The following is a 22,585-nucleotide window of genomic DNA, read 5'->3' on the forward strand; positions in this document are numbered from 1 at the left end:
TTTGTATGATGCAGTGTACGATATTACGTGGTTATCTATATCCAGATTATTTTAAAATGTACGGGGTTTTCTTTATAGAACAGTGTTTGGAAAGAAGAAGACAAACAGAACAAAACAGATAGGACCTTCTGCCTTTGTAGTTGTTCTTTAATTCTGTTAATTGCCCAACGTAAAGATTTATCTGCTCTTGTCAATTTACCTCAGCCTCAATATAAAGCACCAAGGTCACTTTTTCTTTGCCTGGCCCACAGGATTAAATTGTCATGTCACTCTAATAGGCAGCACAGGGAATCATTAGTCCAGCTCAGCTGCCTGACTGATAGGCATTTCGGTCCAATCATGGGAGTGTGCCGCCACAGGCCAGCCAGTATTGACACTGTGTCAGGACGGAGAGGGGACGCCTTAATCAGCCAGGACACTCTCAACATTGATTTGACAAGCTGTCGTAATGACCCCCTTGTTTTGGTAAAGGATCACTTTTTATCCCGGCTGGCATTGATGCACTTGGAGTGTTGCATTGTCATGGAAACTATTATCACCAGCCAAGCCTGTGCAGCTGGACAAGATATGTGTCCAGAGTGGGCTATGGATTTGTGTGTATGTGTGTGTCTGTGTGTATATCCATGTACAACCCAGTGTGACTTGTAACTACATGTAGTTAGTTAATGTAGCTTGAAGAAAGGTCACTCAACAAATGTTATCTTCTTCAATTTATAAGGTGCCGCGATTCTGTGGAGCATCATTCAGTAACTTTTGAGCATCAGCAGACTGAGAGGACTACCAATAATATAATAAGGCTTTTTGTAAAACACAACATAATATATTATGTCTAAAATGATCAAGGTAAAGTATGTCGGAAAAACGAAATAATATAGTATGTCTGTCGTTTTTTTCTGAAATTTCAGAGTGTCAAAAATCTCATAAAGAAATGACCTTATATACTATGTCGGAAAAAAAAGTAATAGTATAGTATGTCGAAAACTCAGAAAAATTATTATAATCTAGTATGCCGACAAAAAAGTAATAGTATCCTATTTTAAAAATATAACAAAAATCGACATAGTATGTCAAACATATCAGAAAAAGGTCACAGTATAGTGTGTCGAAAATAGTTATAGCAAAGTTTTTTGAAAATATCAGAAAAAACATCATAGTATAGAATGTCAAAAATATTTTTAAAAAGGTCATAGTATAGTACGTTGAACATTTCAGAAAAACATCTAATTGTATAGTGTTTCAGAAAGAAAAGCCATAGTATAGTTTGTAAAATATATCAGGCGAGACAACATAGTATAGAATGCACAACATTTCTGAAATAAATTACCTTGTATAGTATGTCGAAAATATAAAAAGAAATGTCTTAGTATAGTATGTCTAAAATATCAGTAAAAAGATCATAATCCAGTATGTTGAAATAAAAGTTATGGTATACTATTTAAAAAAAATACTTTGACTATAGTCATAGTATACTATTTATAATCATTAAAATATAACAAATCGACATTGTATAGTATGTTGAAAATAACTGAATAATGTCATAGTATAGAATTAAAAAATATCAGAAATAACGTCATAGTATGTCCAAAAACAGTGTTTGAATACTACGAAATTTAAATCACTGACTATTACCCTTCATTAAAAATTCTATAATATTTCCTTGCAGTTGTTATCTTTAGTAATCAGGTGGGATGTGTGTTTGTATCAAGAAGGTGACGGTGCCGCCGGCAGCAGGATCAGGAGAGCAGCCCTCTGTGAGGTGTTAGACTGTAAATATTATTGGCATGTTGACAGTCTCCCGCAGTTTCATGGTGTGCAAAATCGTTAACAGCCAACATGATGGGCCCCCTCCATACTCAAGGTGAGAAAGTGGAGAGTGTTTTTATCGCCATTATCCAGAGGGAGCTGTGCCGTGTCACATGATCAGAAAATGCCCTGTCATCACCAAAGGAGAAGGCTTTATGAAAAATATGTTTTTCCCATGAGCTATTTGAGTATAGGGCAGAGGTGGGAAGTAGTGGAGTACAAATACTTTGTTACTGTACTTAAGTACATTTTTCTGGTATCACTCCACTACTTATATTTCTGATGTCTTTTTAATTTTACTTCTTACATTTTTAACACATACCTGTAGTACTTTTACTTCTTGCATTTTCCAAACAGGTTTGTTACTTTAGTTTTAATCTGCGTTTGGTGGCGTGATCATTATTATTTAGAGTCATTGCGTGCCTATTGATTTGAACACGATCCGTGTATCCATCATTTCCTGGTCTTCTCTAAAGAAGAGGGACCAATGAAAACGGGATCCGGAGTCGAGGCTGATCTTCTTGCTGTGGTCCTGGATCCTCTATCCTGAGTTCTGGATTAAGTCGTGGACTTCGGATCGTGGCTGAACCTGTCTCTGCGGTCCTGCCTGGGTCTCGTCTTGCTGCCTCCCTGAAGGCTCCCACAGGATTGTAGTTGACATCTTCGTAGATTCATCTTCTTATTACAGACATATGTATTTCCTAACATTCGGTCTATATGCTGTAAAATGTATTATCTCTTCGATTTACACACGGCATCTATTGCACGTCTGTCCGTCCTGGGAGAGGGATCCCTCCTCTGTTGCTCTCCCTGAGGTTTCTCCCATTTTTTCCCTTTAAACTGTGGGTTTTCTCTGGAAGTTTTTCCTTGTACGATGTGAGGGTCTAAGGACAGAGGGTGTCGTTTTTCTCATACTGATATTCTGAACAATCTGTGCTGTTGTATTTGCTGTAAAGTGTCTCTATACTGTAGGCTATTTTTTATTATACAGCACTTTGGCTCGACCAAAACTCTTTATAAATGTGCTATATAAATAAAACTTGATTTGATTTGAAAATTGTCATGTTGCCGTTGTTCAGCATCGAAACATTCATTAGCTAACAATAACATTATTGTTCTATTAATATAAAGTGAGGTCAGTTACTCTTTAAAACTGTTGGTAGTTGTGGGTACTTTTTACTTAAGTACATTTCGAAGCCCATACTTCTTTACTTTTACTTGAGTAAAGAAGTTTAGTCAGTACTACTTTTACCAGAGTATTTTTAAACACGAGTATCTGTACTTCTACTTGAGTAAAGGATGTGTGTACTTTTGCCATCTCTGGTATAGGGCAAATAAATAACATGACACCACGTAGAACACAATACATCAGCTTTTAATTTGTGAAAATACAAAATGAAATCATGTACAATTTTATGTACAAGCCTATTTGTACAAGACAATAAACTGTAATCATTATTGGGTGTTATGACATGGTCAGAAATATCAACTTAGCACTGTCATTGTATCCACAAGTCAATGTGCTAAAAAGAAATTGACAAAATTATACAAACTAGACTGCAATGTTGAATGTCTCTCCACCCCACAGGTACTGTCAAACAAGAACACACTAGAAAGAAATATTTTTACATTAAGCTTTACAGATTTCTTTGAAAAGAACATAAAATGAATTGCTATCAGGCGCTGCTATTGATGATGGATAATTTAAAAATAGTTTTAAGACTTCAAATTATTTACTACAGTTATCTCCAGGGAATTACAGAGACATATTAAGAATTTCAAACACTACATAAAAAAACTCAGCAAAGAGAAAGGTACATTTCTCAGTTTCGTGACAATAATACATTGAGATTGAATTTCAAAGCCTCTTTTCGCAGTAGTGGGTCTTCTGGAGTCCTCCGTTGGCTTCAGCACTGCCCGGCACATTACTGGCACTGAGGGATGGATTTTCTGTGCCACTAAAACATTTGATAAACTCTTTGCACATCCAACATGAATCTTAGCCTAGACTGCAATGCATCCTGTGGATTGAGCTTGGGAAGTTTCTTTCTTTCCCTTTCATTGATTTTGTAGTAAAGTGACAACAGTGCCAATATAGCTGTGTTTTACAATTGAAATAAGACAAGACAAGATTAATAAACACCCTAAGCTCTCAACACGTGCTTGTACAAAATGAAACAAATGGATCTGTGCTTCATTTTATGAAAATATCAGATATGTAATTGATCCCCAACATCAATCGGAACACTCATATAGCCAAATAAATTATGTATGATATAGCTGTTTTTTTAATGCATCTACAGAAAGCATGACCATGTCGGATTTTGGCATTAAGATTGGTCATGGAGGACATAAGCACTGAATGGCCTCCAAGACAATCCTGTGTCAGGCAGTGCTTACTGCCAAAGGAGGACTTAAAGATGCCCACTGCGATATGAGGCTTTATCATCTACAGACTTATATGGTGTCATGCTTTACCATAGTATTTAGCTTTTTTCCCTAAAGTAAATTAATATCTCTGTCACTGTATTATAAACGGTCTGAGATTTTTGGTTATATTCTAATGTCAACAAAACAGCTCTATCATATTTGGCGCTAGTTACAACAAAAAAAAGAAATAGATAGAAGATTTACCCCTGAAGAAACCTTGCAGATACTTAAAAGCTTTACATACGATTTCTGGGTTTTGGACATTGCAACCAAACAGCGACATGAAAACAGTTATGACAAACGACTCAAATGCAAAGATAAGACGTATATAAATGGATAGAGATAAGGCTGGAGCCAAATGCCATTTACACATGGACACTGGCCATCTTAACTGTCACAAATGTTGTGAATTAGCTCCAAATGGCAAAAGAATCACTGAGAGTCAGTCACTAACAATGCCATTGTGGTGGGATTGCAGCTGGATGTAAAATACACATTTGAACATACTGTAAAGAAGAACTCTGCAACACTGGGTAAAGTCAATGCAGTAATAGTAGTTGTTCATCAACAGCTAAAAAGGCAACTTTTACAATTGCAAAACTTGATCCAGTTATAATAATCACCTCTTATAGTAGCAGAAGTCATTTTTACATTGCTGTTTCCTTCGAATGACCCTCATTCCCCAAAATGGAACATAAAAAGTAATGGAGTCTGGTCACCACTAAAGATTAGCTGTGCAAGCTAATGGTTGAGTGGTGGCGGCATTTGACTGATGATTGTCTTGATGTGTATGATTCTAAATCTGATCGTACAATAAGCTGCAGGGGTGAATGAGGGAAGCGATTTGTGTTCGTCTCACCTAAACTGAACTGATATTTAATTTGCAGATGAGAAGATGAACTGAGTCTGACTCCCACACGATGAGTCGAGCGTCCAGATGTCAGCGCAGGGCCAGATCTCAGCACTCGTCCTCCGCTTCTCTGATGGGTGGAATCAAGCTGCTTGTGGATTTAAACTGAATGACTTGGTTGATGGAGAGCGTATTCACAGGCTTGATCTGTATGGTCCTCAGGTGGGTATCCTCCGGCTCATCTGTAAACCATGTCTTTTCTGAGGAAAAACAAAATCACATAGGGACAGTTAATGCTTCATAGACTACAATTTCAGTTCTTGTTCATGTGCACAAACAATGTATATTCAAATAACTTCTTGTTTTCATTGAGTTTTGGAAATTTGGCCTAATAAAAATATGCTTTTAGATGTATTTTAATGACGTCCCATTGTCCCAGTTTCAACTTTTTCAAACATTTTGTATTCTAGTGCCTTTGAAGCATGCTTTTTTGTTGGGTCAGCAGACATGCAGGTCACCTGTTAAATACAATATGTTTTCAAACTTCACTGTACCACAATATGAGTTAATACTTTTCATTTACATTTCATACTGGCAAGGGTTTTATCTTTTTGATGGGCTTCAGGCTTTTGGCTTGATGCAACTTTCTTTTCTTATAGGAAGAAATGAATATGGCATAATATATTGCTGGTGATTCATCCACTTGGCAAGTCCATGGTCATGCATTTTCATCAACATGACTTAAGGCAGTGGTGCTGCAGTACGTAAACACATGTGCAAGTAGTTGCCAATAATAAAAAATCAAACATGATACAGAATAAAGTGAAAGAACATCAAACCATTCAGTTGCAACCACACATTCTGCAGTCCAACCGACAGTGAGATGTACTGCTTAGGTTATAGCCATGCGGTCCTGATGCAGTCATTTGGAAACACTAAACTACTTGGCTTTCTGTCAGAGGGCAAAATGTCAGCAAGGACATAACCGTGTTCAATGCATTATTTAACATCATGCATAATCATTCACTTCCATACCTTGGCCCACTCTACTCATCCTTGTTGCACTTTGAAAAAAGAAAGTAGTACACCTAATGTAAGCTAAAGGGAAAACACTAATATGAACATTAATAACATATACTGCACAGGGGTGTAAAAACAGCAGATGCTCATTATATATGGATGAGAAGAAGGTTAAACCGTAGGGGAGACCAACAACTAACAAAAACTAGAGAATGCAATTCCTGAAGAAATTTCTAGTGGGAATGCTTTATGCTGAAAAGCTGCCGCTAAACTGCTATGCTGAAATGTAATGTGTAAGAAAGTGAAGAATTTAGATTGAAATGATACATGAACACTGGGGGCTTGAATGTGTGATGAGAGAAGAAAATAAAGTAAAAAGGTTTGGAAAAGCAGCAGAATAATTGAACTGCAAACTTTTGAACTAACTTGATGGCGAATGATCTATCGCCATGCCAACGGCATTTGATGACATCCCATACGCTTAGATATGTTGATGGCTGCATCGTTACCAAACCTGTGAAGATTTGGGCCGTTTGGAGCATTTTCACTTTCAGTTATGAGAAAACCGCCGTTTCATGGCGAGCATTGTGTTGCCATGGCAACGGCATTTGAAGAAATCTGTGGATCTGAGGATGTGATGTTCAGTATAACATAGCCTAATGTACTTATTGAAGACGTATTACAAGTGTGATTCAAGTACAATAAGGTTCAGCTTCAATGTAACTATAGAAAACAAGTTTAGACCGAGCAAAATGTTTGTCTCAAAGTGTACCTTAAACAAATTGTTTATTCAGATTGCTTTTAACTGCAAAGGGCTTTTGGATTGGTTTCTAAGGCTGCTTTCACTACTGCATTTTTGTTGATTTGGCCTTGAGCAAGAGAAAAAAAGATACATTGTTAAAAAGAAAAATCCCCTTGCTACTCAGGAATGACAGAATTACTCAGGTACTGCAGTTCTTGGCATAAGTGTATGGACAAATTGGCAGCCCCTCGGAAAGACAGAAGCCCTTTGGGGGGGCCTTCTCTGCCCTATGTCATTGGGAAGGCCCAACCACACTGTTCTGAATGGGGTTAAACGCACACTTAAACATACAAGTAATACATACAAACACAGTAAGACACAAATACACACATGAACACCAACACATGTTACTGTCACTTTGCAAAAGGACAGTTAGGACAGTAACGGGTGGCAGGCACATACTTTTGTTTGTCTCGTGAGTCCCTACTCTTGACGCGGTTGGTGCGGTTGGTGGTCGGTATAGAGTGGACGGAGGAGCTCTTTTTGCTGGACGAATGGGACGAATGGGAAGAGTGGGAGAGGCTGGTCCGAGACTGGCCCGCGTTGTGGTCAAACTGCATCAGGCAGAATATCAGGTCTGAGGGCACCAGCTCAAACGCATAGGGAGGATTCGTTATGACATACCTGGAAGGGGAAAGGAGCAGATGGCAGACCGGTTCTAAATTTAGCAAAGGTGGAAACAAAGGCTGTTTTAAATCTCAATGCTAGGACACATAAGGTCCATACTCACCGTTTGGTACATTGGCTTTGTTGGTTTAGGTGTGCGTCCCGTAACCGATAAATGCCAAAGCACAACATGTTGTAGGTTTTCAGGGCTTTGCAAAACAGATCACCGTAACAACCCCCATCCTGCAAAACAATGACAAAAAAATCCTAAATATATACAGTACAGTCTATATTTTCACAAAAGCAAAAATAAATACATCATAATCATCAATTACAAAGAATTTATAAACCTCTAGCATAGAAAATAAGTCCTGAACTGATCATTGTTCATTTGATAGAGGTAGATTTAAGTCACGTGTAACATTTTAAGATAATCCTACTGGCTTGTCCACAGCAGCATTCAAAACAACAACAAATGACACAGTAGAGTCCACAATTTTTTTTAGTAAAACTCTGATATATTTCCATTATTGACCAACGTCAAGCTGTATTGAAAGTGCAGACCTATTCCTAAAGGGAATAATTGAAAGCTTGGTAAAATACTGCATATTAGTAAATATATAAAAAGTGAAATTATCTTTATCACATGCATGTGCCTAGACTTCTTTCTTTTTTCTATTGATTGGAAAACATCATATTTATAAGGCTCATACTGTATGAGTAAGAAATATTGGGATGTTTTTATTCAATGCTCATACCCTTAATTGAGGATGACTAGAATGGATTAAACTCACCTATTTTTGGACATACAATCCCTTTCACTCCACAACACAAGCAGACAGAGATGTGCTGAGTCCAGGGGGGACACAGACCAGTCTCTTACCCCCAGGTCGGCGAAGGGCCCGTCGTACAGGGCCAGCTGTGCCACGCGACACCTGTCCCTGTTCGCCAGCGTCTGTGGCGTGCTGTAGCCGCCTCGCAGCGCATTCTCCTCTGCCAGCAGCCCCTCCAGCTCCGGCGTCGCCCCGCCTGTTACCAACGTCCGGATCAAGGTGAGGATATTGTCATTGAAGTATGTCTAAAGGAATGAAGGTAGAGAGGGGATAAATCCTTCAGCAAACGCCACCACAGTCACAATTGAACCTTCTCAGAGTGCCGGCCAGGCCCGATGATGCTATCTAACCGTGCCCCGATGTGTCACATCGCTCTACACCCAGTGAAGAGAAGGAGAATCCAATTACTGCAGGTTACCCAAATACCCATCACTCAACACAGGAAGTCCACACATTCAGGCTGTCCAGGCATTTCTTACAGCAAAAAAAACTGACATTTATGTAGAAACTGCATGAAAAGACTGAAGATATACTTTCCCCAATGAAGTTGCTATCTTTTAAATTACATTCAGTTACGGCTTTGTTAATTTAAAAAAGGGCAAGTGTCTGTACCCCGGTCTCTTGTCTCCCCCTGCTTGTACGGCACAGTGACATCTCCCTTGGCTGCTGACAGCGCTATTGACTCAGATGATGGATGAGGGCTGTCCATTAGGTAGCATTACCTTTGTCTACACTGGAGCGCACTTGAAGGCAGCTTTGTTCTAACCTCACTCAAACTGAAAGGGAGACAAGTCAAGCCATCAAACCCAGTCTTGTCAACTATTGTTTAACGTGAGAGGAGAAAAGAGTTCCCACATTTTGGGGAGGGGCTGATATAAAAACAAGATTTCTGGCATATTTCAGATCATTTACGGATATCATATGTCACTGCACAATAAACTATCAAAAACTAATACTGCCTGCTAAATCATTTTCGACTTACAGCACTCATTAGGGAATCCAACACACTGACGGCGAAGGCTGTCCCACAGGCAAACGGCTGGGTGAGGTATAACTCTGTGTCAGGGTCGTCATCGTCATCTTGGTCCAGGAACTGAACGTTTGAGTCGTTCACTATGGAGATAAACATGAACATTTTATTAACAATTTGTTCATGCTTTTCTCTGTTTTACAAACCAGATCTCATGGAAAAGTTTTGTGATTTTAAAGGATGGATCTTGTGCTTAAGAAGCAGGCACTTGATTCACGTGAAGAGGAAGAAACAGAAGTAAAGTGGTTGTGCAACACAGTCAGAAGCTGCAGATATGGACTGTATCATAAATCTGTGTATGGTTCCAAAAATTCTCCTTAGTTCGTAATTTGGACAAAATTGTTTTAAATTAAACCATGTCTGGCATTTAAGTTCAGCCTTGTAGCTAACTTGCCTTTGCTACATTCCATATCCAGGACATGCACACTCATGACACCATGCATATTGTCGAAGATTCAGGCCTTGACTCAAAGTCCTCATATAGTCAGTATCAGAAACACCAATATGCCATTGTTTGTCTTGTAAATCCAAGACAGAAAGTCCAATTAGTTGTACTAGCATGTCAAAACCAATGAAAGTATCTCAGTGCCCGAGAACCTTCTTTGAAGACGTCTTTGAGGATAAAAACACATGCAGAAGAATGAAGAAAGTAACGATGTAAAATTTAGTTGGAGAACTGCTACTTCTGCGAGGACAGGAATAAATGTCAGTCATATCGACAGTGCAGAGATGAAAGTAAGTGCGCGGGCCAGAGAATGTGATCCGACAGAAGATGCTATAAGAACAGCTACAAGGACTTCTGAGGGATCAAAGGCCTTGTAATTCTTAGAAAAATCTAAAGGAAAAATGTTGCTTTGAGATAAGGGGGCCAAAACAAGACAGGCAATTCCAACCACAACCAAGGGGAAAATGTGCTCAAAGTGATGCCATGGGAATGGACTGAGCCTCTAGTGCAGCGAGAGAAATCAAAAGGAAGCTGATATGGAGGCAGCAGCAGTAACAACACTGCAGAACAGGACAGAGGCACTTCTTACCAAGCTCAGTTATCATTTGTATGCTGGTCCCACTGCTTTTATCCTGACTGAATGAAATCACAGGCAGTTTTTTGCCTGGCTTTGCTAATGGTGCTAGACAAGTGTTGAGGAAAAACAGTTACTGGAGCATGTCAACAAGGGACAAAAAAAAGCAGTAAAAAAACCTTCACTTTTAGTACGGTTAGTCAAGTGTGGACAGCCTCTAATTGCAGAAATTGTGTTCTCAGATCTGTTTACAACTATTCAACAGGCAACAGTAGAGCTAGCATATCAATCAGCTGACAGGAGAGAACAGCAGCAAGCATACCTAGCTCTGTTATGATGGGAATATTTGCTCCCGTTGTGACGGAAGTCTGCCTCACTAATCCATGGACTGGGCTGTTTTCAGGAGAGGATCTATCCATCCCGGGTGGTGTAAAACCTAAATGGACACACATAATATAAAGCACATCTGTTAATGCAATATTCAATACTTCATCAGAGGCTACAAACCGGCGTATCAGCAAAACTAATACGCCGGGGCTTTTCCATCCGTTCCCGGCCACTGCTATGGCATAAAGTTGCTGAGTGCGATGTTACAGTATACTTGACAAGGTCCAATATTAGTCTATCCATAATAGATGTGACGTACTGCTCATTTTGTTTCCCTTAAATTGTGTGTGCATGGACACGGAAACCTTTTACACACACACAAAAAAGTATAGAGAGTAAAGAGCCAGGAAATAGAAAATAAGCGCCGCAAGATTGAATTCAAATTGACATTCCTTGCTTTCCTCAGAGTGACAAGTAAGCACATTAAATCAGTGATGCTGTATGTATAATACACAGGCCGTGTTTTGACATCCATCACTTACTGCTGACTAAGGCAAATGCGAGGTCATACATGTATTAGAGAAATAATGAAATTGGCAGGGTTTTTTTTTTTTACCTCAGGTCAAAAGGTTTCTAAAAGCATTTCTCAGTGTCGCAGAATGACCATTATTGATGGCCATCTCAAGCTAACTGAGTGCTTCAGTTGCTGTTTTGAAAGCTGTAACATGCAATATTCATAAATTATACACATTATGTTCCTTTTACAAACAGTCCCATGAAGTGAAAAATAAATAAAAGCCAGGTGAGGCATTTTAGCCAACTGTGCTTGTTGCCACCAATTAGGTTTGTGAAGAAACCAGTTGTTACAGTAACCTGAGGAACAGTCACTAGGGTTTACTGTCAAATGCACTGACACCAGGTCAGCCAGGCAGCACCCAGTGAGGGATATTCTGTGTGCCAGGACCCTGTCCCTTCCAGGCGGTGCAGTGAACTATGATAGGGCGCTCCTTACCTTGGGAATTAGCCTGCAAGACCCCAATGCTGTCGTCAAACAGCATGGATTTGATGTTGAGTGACGCCAAGATGCATTCCTTGTCCTGAAGTGATGCATCGTCAATATTGTTCTGATTGGCTGACAGAATGACACACATGTCGCAGAGGTTGATGTTTACAGCCCTCAGATCTGCCCGACTCAACGGCGTGCCCTTTGAGAGGAAGTGAAGGAGAGAATTTGTAATCTCACCTGTATGACACCAAGAGGTGAATGAAAATGCAGCAACTTTAAAGTACAGCTTTCATCTTTTTTGGGAGGGAAAAAGTGGTCCTGACTTGAGCTCTAAGTTAGCTTTGACATTTTAAAGATTTAGTCCAAACCATCATTTTTCAAACCTAAATAAAGCGTTGAGTTGCTTAAGCATATATTTTCTTAATGCAAAGAATACATTTTGATTTTGCAGGAAAAACTGAAGGATCACTGTGGGAAAAATGTCATTGCACACCACCTAAAAGTTAGGAGATATTTCACTTATAATCACAAATGTCCACATCATGGCAGCCCTAGTGGAAAAGTCAGGGGATTACGGTATAGAGCCACCAGAATACATTGTTTGGTGTATATATATATCTGTAATTAATTTCATGCTAATCCGCCTAGTATTCAACATATTTCATTCCAGATGTTTATTCTATCTGGGTGTTTGGTTATACTCACAGGTAAAATGGAGACCTTTGGAAAATTGTGAAGAGTTTCCCACTCCCGCTTCAGATACTCCAGGGAGCCGACAAACACAATGTGCTTCAGCTCATGGTAGTGGAAGTTGCTCGCTCTCAGAGGCATGACGAAGTTTCGGAGACCGATCAATGCTGACTTCACATCTCCGAATATGCACACGACCACATGGCCGCTCAGAACCGTCATGGCTGCCTCGCTCCGGGTCTGAGAGGGAAAGAAGAACACACGGTTTAAAACATATATATCATTATATATGTATACGACATAAATGTGACATGAAGTGTCTTTTTTAGCAAATGTTAGTGCTTTCTCTTCTATCAGTTGCCTATTTAAGCTGTCAAATATATTATGCAGTTCATGACTGCAATTGACTATGAAAGTAATTTGAAAAATGGCATATGTATTAGGACAAGAAATGTTCTATGTACAGGGAGCCCATATAGCAAATGACATGTCAAACACCTCATTACAGAGTGTTTAAGTGCCCTGTCAACCTCTGATGGTACTTTGTGACATGACACATCTGTCACCGGGTAGAAGAGTGTCAGGGACAAATGACGTGTGCCCAGTAAAAGAGCAGAACCCACCAAGATGACCTTCTCGATGTCTTTGGACGGGCACCAGTGAAACATCCCTGTGGAGTCGTATTTCTTTATGTTCTCGTCCATGCTCTCCATCTGATCGTTCCCCGGGATGACAAGCGGGTCATGTCTAATCAAACAAAAACATGGGGAGAGGGAATGAAAAAATACCATCACCATAAACACAAATTAAATCAACTAGTTCTTGGCATTTAATAAAATAGAATAAAGAATAGAAATAAAAAATAAATAAATATAAAAACAGCAACACAGCATAATTCACAAATGAAAAGCCAGGTGTGTTTTGGTCAGTGTTTTGAAAGTGGGGGGGTCGGTGCAGTCTCTGATGTGTTGTGGAAGGGAGTTCCAGAGGGTGGGGGCAGCGATGGAGAAGACTCTGTCCCCCCAGGTTCGGAGCTTGGTTCGTGTGGGGATAGAGAGGAGGTTCGCTTCTGATGAACGAAGGCTGCGGGAGGGGGTGCAGTGGTGGATCAGGTCGGTGAGGTAGAGGGGGGGGGGCCTGGTTATTGAGAACTTTGTGTGTTAGCAGAAGGATTTTGAAGTGTATTCATTGACGGACAGGGAGCCAGTGCAGGTTTTGAAGGACAGGGGTGATGTGGTCTCTGGAGCGGGTGTGGGTGAGGAGGTGGGCAGCGCAGTTCTGGATGTATTGTAGTTTGACTTATAAAGCTTAATTCTTAGATGATTAACCTGAGAATATAATCCACAAGCCTGCGTAAATAATAATACTGATGAAAGATTTTCTACAAAAAGAAATATGAGGTTGAATTAAAAAAAAGTAGCTTTCTTCCCCTCTTTACTCATTCCTGTCAGAGCCCATCTGCAGAAATGCCAACACAACTGCCATGTCATCAAGCAGAGTGACATCAGCAGCGGCAGCCAGGCGGAAGAGGATGGCAGCAAAACACTGCGCTGACTGGCATGAGCACGGAGATGCAATTACGCCCCCTTACTACATACAGCTTTTGACGTTGTGTGCTGCGTTATAAAAGCTTTAACAGACCAGACTTTAAATATTTCAGCAATTTGCCCAATCATATTTGCAGTTCCATGTGAAGGGTATTAATGTTTAAACAAAACATCAGAACTACATAAACTCATTTCACTGAGCGCTGCGGTGAGCTTATCCTACCTAACACTGACCACTAAAGTGGTCTCAACACGAGTACCTGCTGTTCACCACGCTTGTTCAGTGATATGATTTTTAAAATATATTTAAAATATAATGGGACCATGGGACTGTATACGCCCATGGTCACCCCTTCTACTTCTCAAGCCCCACCCACAAGAAGAAAAACATCAAACATACAATCAAATAAGCTAAAGAAACAACCCAAAACAATTATTTTAAATAAAACAAATGTAGGTAGGCTATACAACATGTATTCAAAAAAAAAGATATGCATTGTCTTTTCCTAACATAAATCATGCATGTTCATACACCAACATTGATATCACTGTTCATGGGCTGTTGCTTATCCCAGCATGCACTATAAGAGAGGCAGAGCACAGGATAAACACACACATACTGTAGAATCATATCACACATTTACAACTACAGTAAATGGGCCCTATGCAACACACCATGAAATATTGTGTGTGTTTATGCACAACTTCGTAATTAACTGATGTGACATGTAATACATACATTTTGCTCAAATAAGACAACATCATTTTGTAAAATCATAACAAATACTGTCGCTAAATCGCAGTAAGATGCCACCAAAAGTCATTTATTTGGACTGTTTGGTAATAAAGAAAAGCCTCAATTTGGTCGAACATCATCCGCTACAATAGCAACAAAGCTAACCACAGGCTGTGTGCCCAACACAATTCCCTTTGCACTAAATTGACTGTCAGATTCAGATCACAGTTGAAGAGGTTATCTTCTGCAACTCAGACAGAAGCCTTCTGTCTCTGTCCAAAACCTTTTAAATACTTCTCCCCATAAGAAGAGCTCCTGTTTAATCCATGTGAGTACTTTAAAAGAATGCTGCTTTAAGTAACAGTTAAGTATGCATGAAAGTGTCCGCTGAAACTACCATCCCTCGGGCTCCAACAGACTGCCGCCAAAAAAGCCCGCCTTGGGCTTACTGCATTTACCCCTAGGCTAGACCTGGATGTCCTTTCAAGAATGGAAGTAGTTGGAGAAGCAAATGTCCTTTCTGCCTTTTTCCACCTCTCAAGCTCACATCTGTCAAAGCAATTGTAGTTTAAAAGGACAGTGTGCACATTAAAATCTATGGATGAATGTAAAATATTATATTAAAAGTATAAGATCTAAAAATATGTTAATGTTCAATCAAATATACTGGACCTATATGATAAATATTACCTAGTGATATGTATGGTCCAGGCTCTCGTCATCTCACGCCTAGACTACTGCAACTCCCTCCTGGCTGGTCTACCTGCATGTGCCATCCGACCTCTGCAGCTCATCCAGAATGCAGCGGCTCGTCTGGTCTTCAACCTTCCTAAATTCTCCCACACCACTCCGCTCCTCCGCTCCCTTCACTGGCTTCCGGTAACTGCTAGAATCCACTTCAAGACACTGGTACTTGCTTACCATGCTGCGAATGGATCTGGCCCTTCCTACATCCAGGACATGGTTAAACCGTACACCCCAGCGCGTGCACTACGCTCTGCATCAGCCAAACGACTCGTTGCGCCCTCGCTGCGAGGGGGACCCAAGTTCCCATCGGCGAAAACACGTGGGTTTGCTATCCTGGCTCCAAAATGGTGGAATGAGCTCCCCATTGACATCAGGACGGCAGATAGCTTGCACATCTTCCGGCGCAAACTGAAAACTCATCTCTTTCGACTCCACTTCGAGCGTTAGAACTATTAACGAAGCACTTTTATACTAATAAAAGGGCTGGCTTATCTAAAGCCAGTTGAGTAGCACTTGAAATGTTTGGCTCTATGAAACCTGATGTACTTATATGATTCTGTTTTCTTCAAGGTTGTGTCTTCCTTGTCGAATGTACTTATTGTAAGTCGCTTTGGATAAAAGCGTCAGCTAAATGCAATGTAATGTAATGTAATGTATACCTTGAAACTGTACACTAAACATTGATTGGACATGAGTGAACAGTTAATATTATGATTATAAGTCTATAGAATATTGAATAGCTGTGATAACAATCCATAAAAACTTCTCAGAGCACAACGTGGCATCTTCAAATTGCTGCCCAAACATATTACATTTAAAATGATATAAAGCAGCTTGATAAATTATGTTGTGAATAAATCTCCAGTGAATCAACAAATCGATACATTTAGCACTGCTTATCCATGACAATCCTCGTCCATAACTCTTGTTGCACTCAACATCACCGCTTCTACTCGAGTCTGAAGTTCCAATAAGAGTGAAAGCATTTAGTGGTTTTACACCCCGGCTAAATATTTCATCAGAAGTCGAATGTTTCACCACTCACTCAGTGGAGCCGCTGTCACTTCAGTTTGTCCTTGTGGAAGATGACTGGTGAGGCAGAGCTCTGCCAGGATAGCTATCGCTCACTGTCAGCCATGTCGGCCTGTCACTATCCTGCACTGCCAATTGCCTCAGCAGTCCTGTAGCAGACATGACGTGTATGTCGTGGTGCGATGTGACCCAACGCGTTGTGACATCCCACAATTAGATGTGTCTTATGACCCATCAAGGAGCCTGTGGAAATGGTGTTAATTTCAGTGAGGTCGTCATTGCTAAGTTGCAGACAGGATGCGTTAGTTTGCTGATACATCTGGAAACAGGAGACAGTTCTGCTTCTCCAGATGATTGCCTTCTTATTTAGTGCGCTACTTTTCATTACACAGAGCAGAAGTGTCTGCGAGTGTCTTCTCTGGAAGCGCACTTCTAAACATAGAAAACCATCAGCAGCATAATTCACTGCCTTAGCGGTAAAGATGACACATTTGACAAGACTTCACACGTCATGACCAAACAACATAAAGCCAGGTGTCTTCCAGAGGAGTGTAATGACAGCTGAGAGAGACACAAAGTAGAAGCTAAACATGCATATTATGTAAATGTCCTATTCCAGCACCACTGCAAAGCAGCACAAGTAGTGAGGGCAGGCAAAGTCTTTGAAAATCCTTCCCATCATGCAAACTGACAAAGGCTGGCTCTTCAAAACCCTCAGCCAATCTGTTGATCATTACTTATTTACAAAGGCCTTGAGACCGCAGGTCCTGTAAAAACACATTTGATATAGTATACACCCAGATGTTTTTTTCTCGGCTTGTTGCAGTGAAGTCACCCTAAGGCTCCCGCAGTGAATCCCTCTCCAGCGCGCAGGCAGCAGACGCGCTGGATAAAATAACACATCCACCTGTGCTGAGCGGCGTATTTGCATGGCAAGTAGATGGATTGGTTTTGGTGGGCTGATATTTTGCTGATGGCTATTGCTTTAGAAAAGCCTAGTTTTGTTACCCAAGAGACTGGATATCACCTGGAGCAAATCCACTTTGACACAACTTTGAACCAAATCAAACAATCAAACAATGGCAAACGCCCACCAGAAGAAACGGAGGCCATAGATCAAAGGAAAATGCTAAATAGTGCAGAAAACACTCATTTTTATATATATAATACAACCTCAATTATATATAATAACACATACATTTATGGATTTATTTCTGAATGTTAAATGAATAGCAGCTATATTAGCAATGGGAGCATAAAGTCATCTGTCAGTTTTAATTCAATTTCATCTCTATTATTCTACTTTGTATACATCAGGCTGCAAGACTTCCCTGGTGCCTTGCTTCCTTGTAACATGGCACTTAATGACAATGACTATTATCATCCTTGTAATGGCTTCTTGTTGAATAACAGCGTAATCTCCAGTCAAAATCAATAAGCTCCAATTTAATTTTACGGGACAAGATAAAAGCAAGGTAGCATTTGAATTCTCCTTTCATTGTGATGATACATATCATCTGTGGCCTAACGTGCTGAGGAGAGCTCAGAGGGATCCAACAATAGACGAATAGCCCTGGGCTATCTGTCCTTTAGAGCCTCTCTGACTGCCTGCCGCTGTCATTAGTGCCAGGCCGGTTTAAGAGCTGCAGTCTGTGGGTGTCATTTGGAAACCTCGCAGCATAGAGCAAGTCTTACATGTTTGCAATAAAACAGGACCTTGCTTTCAGCCACAGCAGCCACAGTCTTATAAACCAACTGTACGATATACCTGCACAGCATCAAACAGCAGACAGCGATTAGCTCGTAACATGGTGGAGTGTTTACCAGCTTAAGAGCCAGCTGTTATTCACAGTAGTTGGTGGCAACAAAAAACAGGCTGAAAAGAAAATATATTTGTACTAACATTTGTAGTGTTTGGTGAAGGTACATATAAGCAGCTGTTCAACAATTTTGCCAAAACAACTTGGTGATAGTTATTCAGTGTTGTGTACAATTGGTTATTAAATTATACAAAATAGAACAATTAACAAAACCAGAAATGGCCTACCTCATTATCTTAGGTGAGGAGTTTGGAGAATTTCTCATGCCTCCATTACGTTGCTTTTTCTTCGGCGATAACGCCAACTGTTGGTCCTCTTCGACTGTAATAAAAAGACAGTATTAGAAGCAAATTATCAGAAGTAGGAATCGGAATGAATCAAAAATCAGTGACAGCTAAAAATAACAAGACGGCACAATTGGAGGTCAGTGAATTCAAAGAGATTATAGGGTTACAGAGACATGGAGTGGACAGAGGTTGGGTGAAGACGATGGAGTGGACAGGACCCGTTAACTTGAATGCAACAGTCCAATGTTTGCATGATGAGGACAGCAGACATTGCATGAATGTGTATGGAGATGCAAACATGCAATAGTGCCATCATCAACCATCATGCCGGTTGCTCTGAGAGGTTTTATTCAAACACACACACACACCATCTGTAAACCAGATAATGAAGTTCCACAAATACCTCAAAGGGTAATAGGATACTTTCATTTTTCAATCCCTTGTTAGCACAAATTTCCTCAGGCATAGACTTGGTTAGCTCCTCCTCATACTAATCATTCACATTCTCATTTAATTAAGATAATAACCTATAAACATCATGCGCCCAGCTTTATAAATAAAGCTCGTTTTGTGCCAATACTCAATCCAGTCTGGATTGCTGGTCTTCATCTTGGGAGTGACACCCTGGGCTCATATAATCATGTTGGTCCTCGTGCCAGAGTGATTTATGTACAGCTGAGGGGCCCCTTGGACATTGTCTTTATCACTACAGGAAACTGCACTGAGCCCTTCATAGGGGACAAATTACAAGTTTTACCCTCGAGTAAAGTAATCAGGCAAATATTTTCACAAGCTAATACCACAGCTGAAGAAAACAACCCCTCTCTCTGGCAGTCGCTGGTAAAATAAACACAAGCAGCGAGAAGTGTTTTCGCTAATCGCATTTTAACAGCCATCGTTAATAGTGGGAATAGCTTGTTACACGTCATGGAAAACACGCTTGGGTATTTTTTAATGATAGTTCAAGCTGTCAAGGACGAAGAAAAACTAGACTGGCTTTCGACAAAAGGAGTAAAGTCCAAACAATCATGCTCTTCTGCAGATGAACGCATGATTTCCAGCGCGGCTAGCATTTCTAAGAGCAACATTATAATGGAAAATGATGAGTTATAGGGGGGGCTTCCAGTAGAGATGGATGCTCCAACACACTGGCCCTTCACATCTCTTCTTGGCCTGTTCAATATTTAATGTTTCACAGCTGACAGCTGCACACACTGGGTCATTAGTAAGGAATGCTACACATGCAACCACTCCAGCCTGGCAAGCACATGCTTCGGTGCTGTTGTTGAGTACAGGCCTGCCAAACACGCCGAGGGGAGGGTGGCCCTTACAGTGCCTGCGACTGAGCGTGCCGTTATTGGAGTGACTGGGGTGGTATCTGTATTTCACCGGAAGGCTACGTGCCCTCGGTAGCCGGCTCAGGTCCCCAGAGCCTGTGATGCCCAGTCTCAGAGCGGGGGGCTTGGCGGGGGGCAGCAGGCTTCCCTTGCGGTTGTTTACCAACGGGACGGACACAACAGCGACTCCGCTACGGGGCCCCCTACAGACCACGCTGGCTGAGCTGTGGTTCAGTTTAGCGGAGTTGTAGTGATAATCTGCCGACAGGATTCGGGGACCGTTGTTAACTGCTAAATGAAGAGGAGGCACAATCAGGATCTGTACAATGCAGATAGATTGATTCTCTGCTTTTTTTTTAAAGGGCAGTTAACCCAAAAAAAATGTCTCCCTGACCTCTAGTGCTATATTGCTATGTCGATGGCATTCATTTTATGAGCCAAGGCTTTGAGTTTGTGTTCTGAGACTCGTGCATCAATCCTTATAACATGGAGGTAAATTAATTAAATATGTAGCACAACATTGAAACAAAATATTAGAATAAAGCTAAGGCCTTACGCTCAATAGCTTTCATTGGAACTACTTCCTGCTGAAGAAGTCACAGTACATTATGTCAATTATTCCAGAGTAAGACATGTTCATTCTTCTGAAATCCTTTTGTAATGTTGTGAGCACTACAAATACATTTAACCTCCGTTGTGTTAGGTGGAGGCATTCATCCTACGGACAGATATTTCAAAACACAGATGCATAAAATTGAATATAATCTGCATGAGTAGATACCACAAGCGGAAGGTCATAAAGCCTTGCTCTGTGTGAACCAACACTTTAACTCCTCGCATTAACCTAAAGATAGGATTTGATTTAAACTGACTTCAGTAAGACCTGCAGTGTGTATGTTAATAAAACATGTTTAGACTCTTATCATAATTAAAGCACAATCACTGGTTTTCAGGGGTAATTCTTTCTGGCATAAGAATGCTAATGGCTGAATAATTAAAAAAGCTCATTTTTATTAAACACCACTTAACCACTTGGTCTAGCCACCAATGAAATGTTGGACTTGACATTTACTTTGATATTTATAATAAACATGAATTAATAAATATGCTTTTTAGGTGTTCCAGCTATTGTTATGCCATAAGAACAAGGAGGTGACAATGTGAATCAACTACCACTGGCTGCTGTGTGCAGTTTATGCTGGATGAGGGACAAATTCATTCAGTATCCATTTGAAATGTGGTCGCTTACAACTCCACTGGTGGTAAAGATGGCATGATAAAATAGGAATAAAAAGGAAACAGAAGAAAATTGTACCACAAAAAATGTCTAGGAGCTCAAATGGGAGAATAGAGATGATTATTTCAACAGTCAGCTGTCGGGCAGATTATCCTCCCTGCTCCAGACCTCCACTTTTCATCTGCCCCATGTCAAACATGCCTAACACTTCCCCAGGACAACGCACTGTGGCAGATTTGCACTGGATCACTGATCATGTTGAAGTGGATGGGCCACATGGTTCACTCTAGTGGCTAAGAGAAATATTAAACTCTTAAGTCATATTCATCCTGTCTATTTTATAACATGGATCTACATTATAAATCCTTGCACACATTTGCTCTAAATGTTGTATTTCCATCTGATTGATCCATCCCCACGCACAGTGAAGCAGTAGCACCATCTACTGCTGAGCTGTAACTGATACCCAACACAAACCAATCAAATATTTCCCTGATGCTTTGCATATAAAACGAAATGATGGATGATGACAGACTGCAGTGATGAGCAGCAAACAGTGAAAAACAGCTGGTTAGAGACAGTTAAAGTGATGATAGCTGAGAAAGCACAAGTGGAAGGATTAAAGAAAACAAATGACAAAATAGAGAATGAAAATCAAAACTTACTTGACTTGATATATCCATTATAGCTATTTTTAGCTGAGAAAAATGCAGAGACAGAGATGAAAGGTTAGAGGGAAGATCAGATTGTAATGAAAGCAAATTATAAATGACAACAGAAGGCTGCAGATTTCTCTTTGAGGCACATTTAAAACAGTGTGGTGCCTTGAAGACAACACGGACAAAGCAATGAGAGAAAACACACGGGTCAGTTAGGAACATGATCATTTGCAGTGTTTCAGTGTACCTACGGAGCATTTGAGGCAGCACAGTTAGTGTCTCTGTTAAACAAAGTTAAGGCTATCTGCTATATTGTGTTAATTAATATAGTATTGAAATTAGTCATAGTTGCATTCAAGCCAAGAAAAAGTCCATCACCACAATTTTCAAAGCTGAAAAGATGTCTGGTTCTTAAACTTAAAACAATTAATCAATTATCAAAATAATTGCAGATTCTGTTGGTTGATATCAATGAATTATCTTTCTGCTCAAGATTACACATTGCACTTGTTTTAGCAGCATTCAATTAATATATTTCAAACTAATGCATGTCCATGGTACAGCTCATATAATAATATATTTTAACTGGGAAAATAAATGCGCATTTATTTTACTTGGATGTGTAGATGTCTTTAGATGTGAAATTCACCTGTGCTTACATTTAAATAACATTTAGTCGGGAGGTTCCTAAAATATGTCACATTACTATAATGTTCTCTTGTTTTGAAGTCTATATTACTTGTTTATGTTTCCTTTTCTTGCCCAAA

At 40.1% G+C, this 22,585-nt stretch overlaps 1 protein-coding gene across 31 annotated transcripts in view; it reads right to left on the reverse strand.

Annotated features, from left to right (window-relative positions):
• Positions 1 to 3,157: 3,157 nt before the first annotated feature.
• LOC117543371 (calcium-activated potassium channel subunit alpha-1) overlaps positions 3,158 to 22,585 on the reverse strand; it is a 77,654-nt gene continuing 58,226 nt past the window's right edge. For 8 of the 31 annotated variants that reach the window (XM_034211611.1, XM_034211631.1, XM_034211616.1 and 5 more), the window contains 13 exons: positions 21,825 to 21,857; positions 18,526 to 18,619; positions 13,040 to 13,163; positions 12,432 to 12,656; positions 11,733 to 11,925; positions 10,716 to 10,829; positions 10,409 to 10,501; positions 9,327 to 9,457; positions 8,395 to 8,589; positions 7,636 to 7,754; positions 7,308 to 7,529; positions 6,119 to 6,147; positions 3,158 to 5,343 (listed from right to left, as the gene is read on the reverse strand). In XM_034211611.1, coding sequence (XP_034067502.1) covers positions 5,192 to 5,343; positions 6,119 to 6,147; positions 7,308 to 7,529; positions 7,636 to 7,754; positions 8,395 to 8,589; positions 9,327 to 9,457; positions 10,409 to 10,501; positions 10,716 to 10,829; positions 11,733 to 11,925; positions 12,432 to 12,656; positions 13,040 to 13,163; positions 18,526 to 18,619; positions 21,825 to 21,857 — 1,724 coding nt within the window. In that variant the 3' untranslated portion in view covers positions 3,158 to 5,191. The remainder of the gene's footprint in view (positions 5,344 to 6,118; positions 6,148 to 7,307; positions 7,530 to 7,635; positions 7,755 to 8,394; positions 8,590 to 9,326; positions 9,458 to 10,408; positions 10,502 to 10,715; positions 10,830 to 11,732; positions 11,926 to 12,431; positions 12,657 to 13,039; positions 13,164 to 18,525; positions 18,620 to 21,824; positions 21,858 to 22,585) is intronic. The other 23 variants (XM_034211652.1, XM_034211736.1, XM_034211642.1 and 20 more) reach the window with 9 other exon arrangements.

This window comes from Gymnodraco acuticeps, unplaced genomic scaffold (genome assembly GCF_902827175.1).
Source record: "Gymnodraco acuticeps unplaced genomic scaffold, fGymAcu1.1, whole genome shotgun sequence".
NCBI lineage: Eukaryota > Metazoa > Chordata > Actinopteri > Perciformes > Bathydraconidae > Gymnodraco > Gymnodraco acuticeps.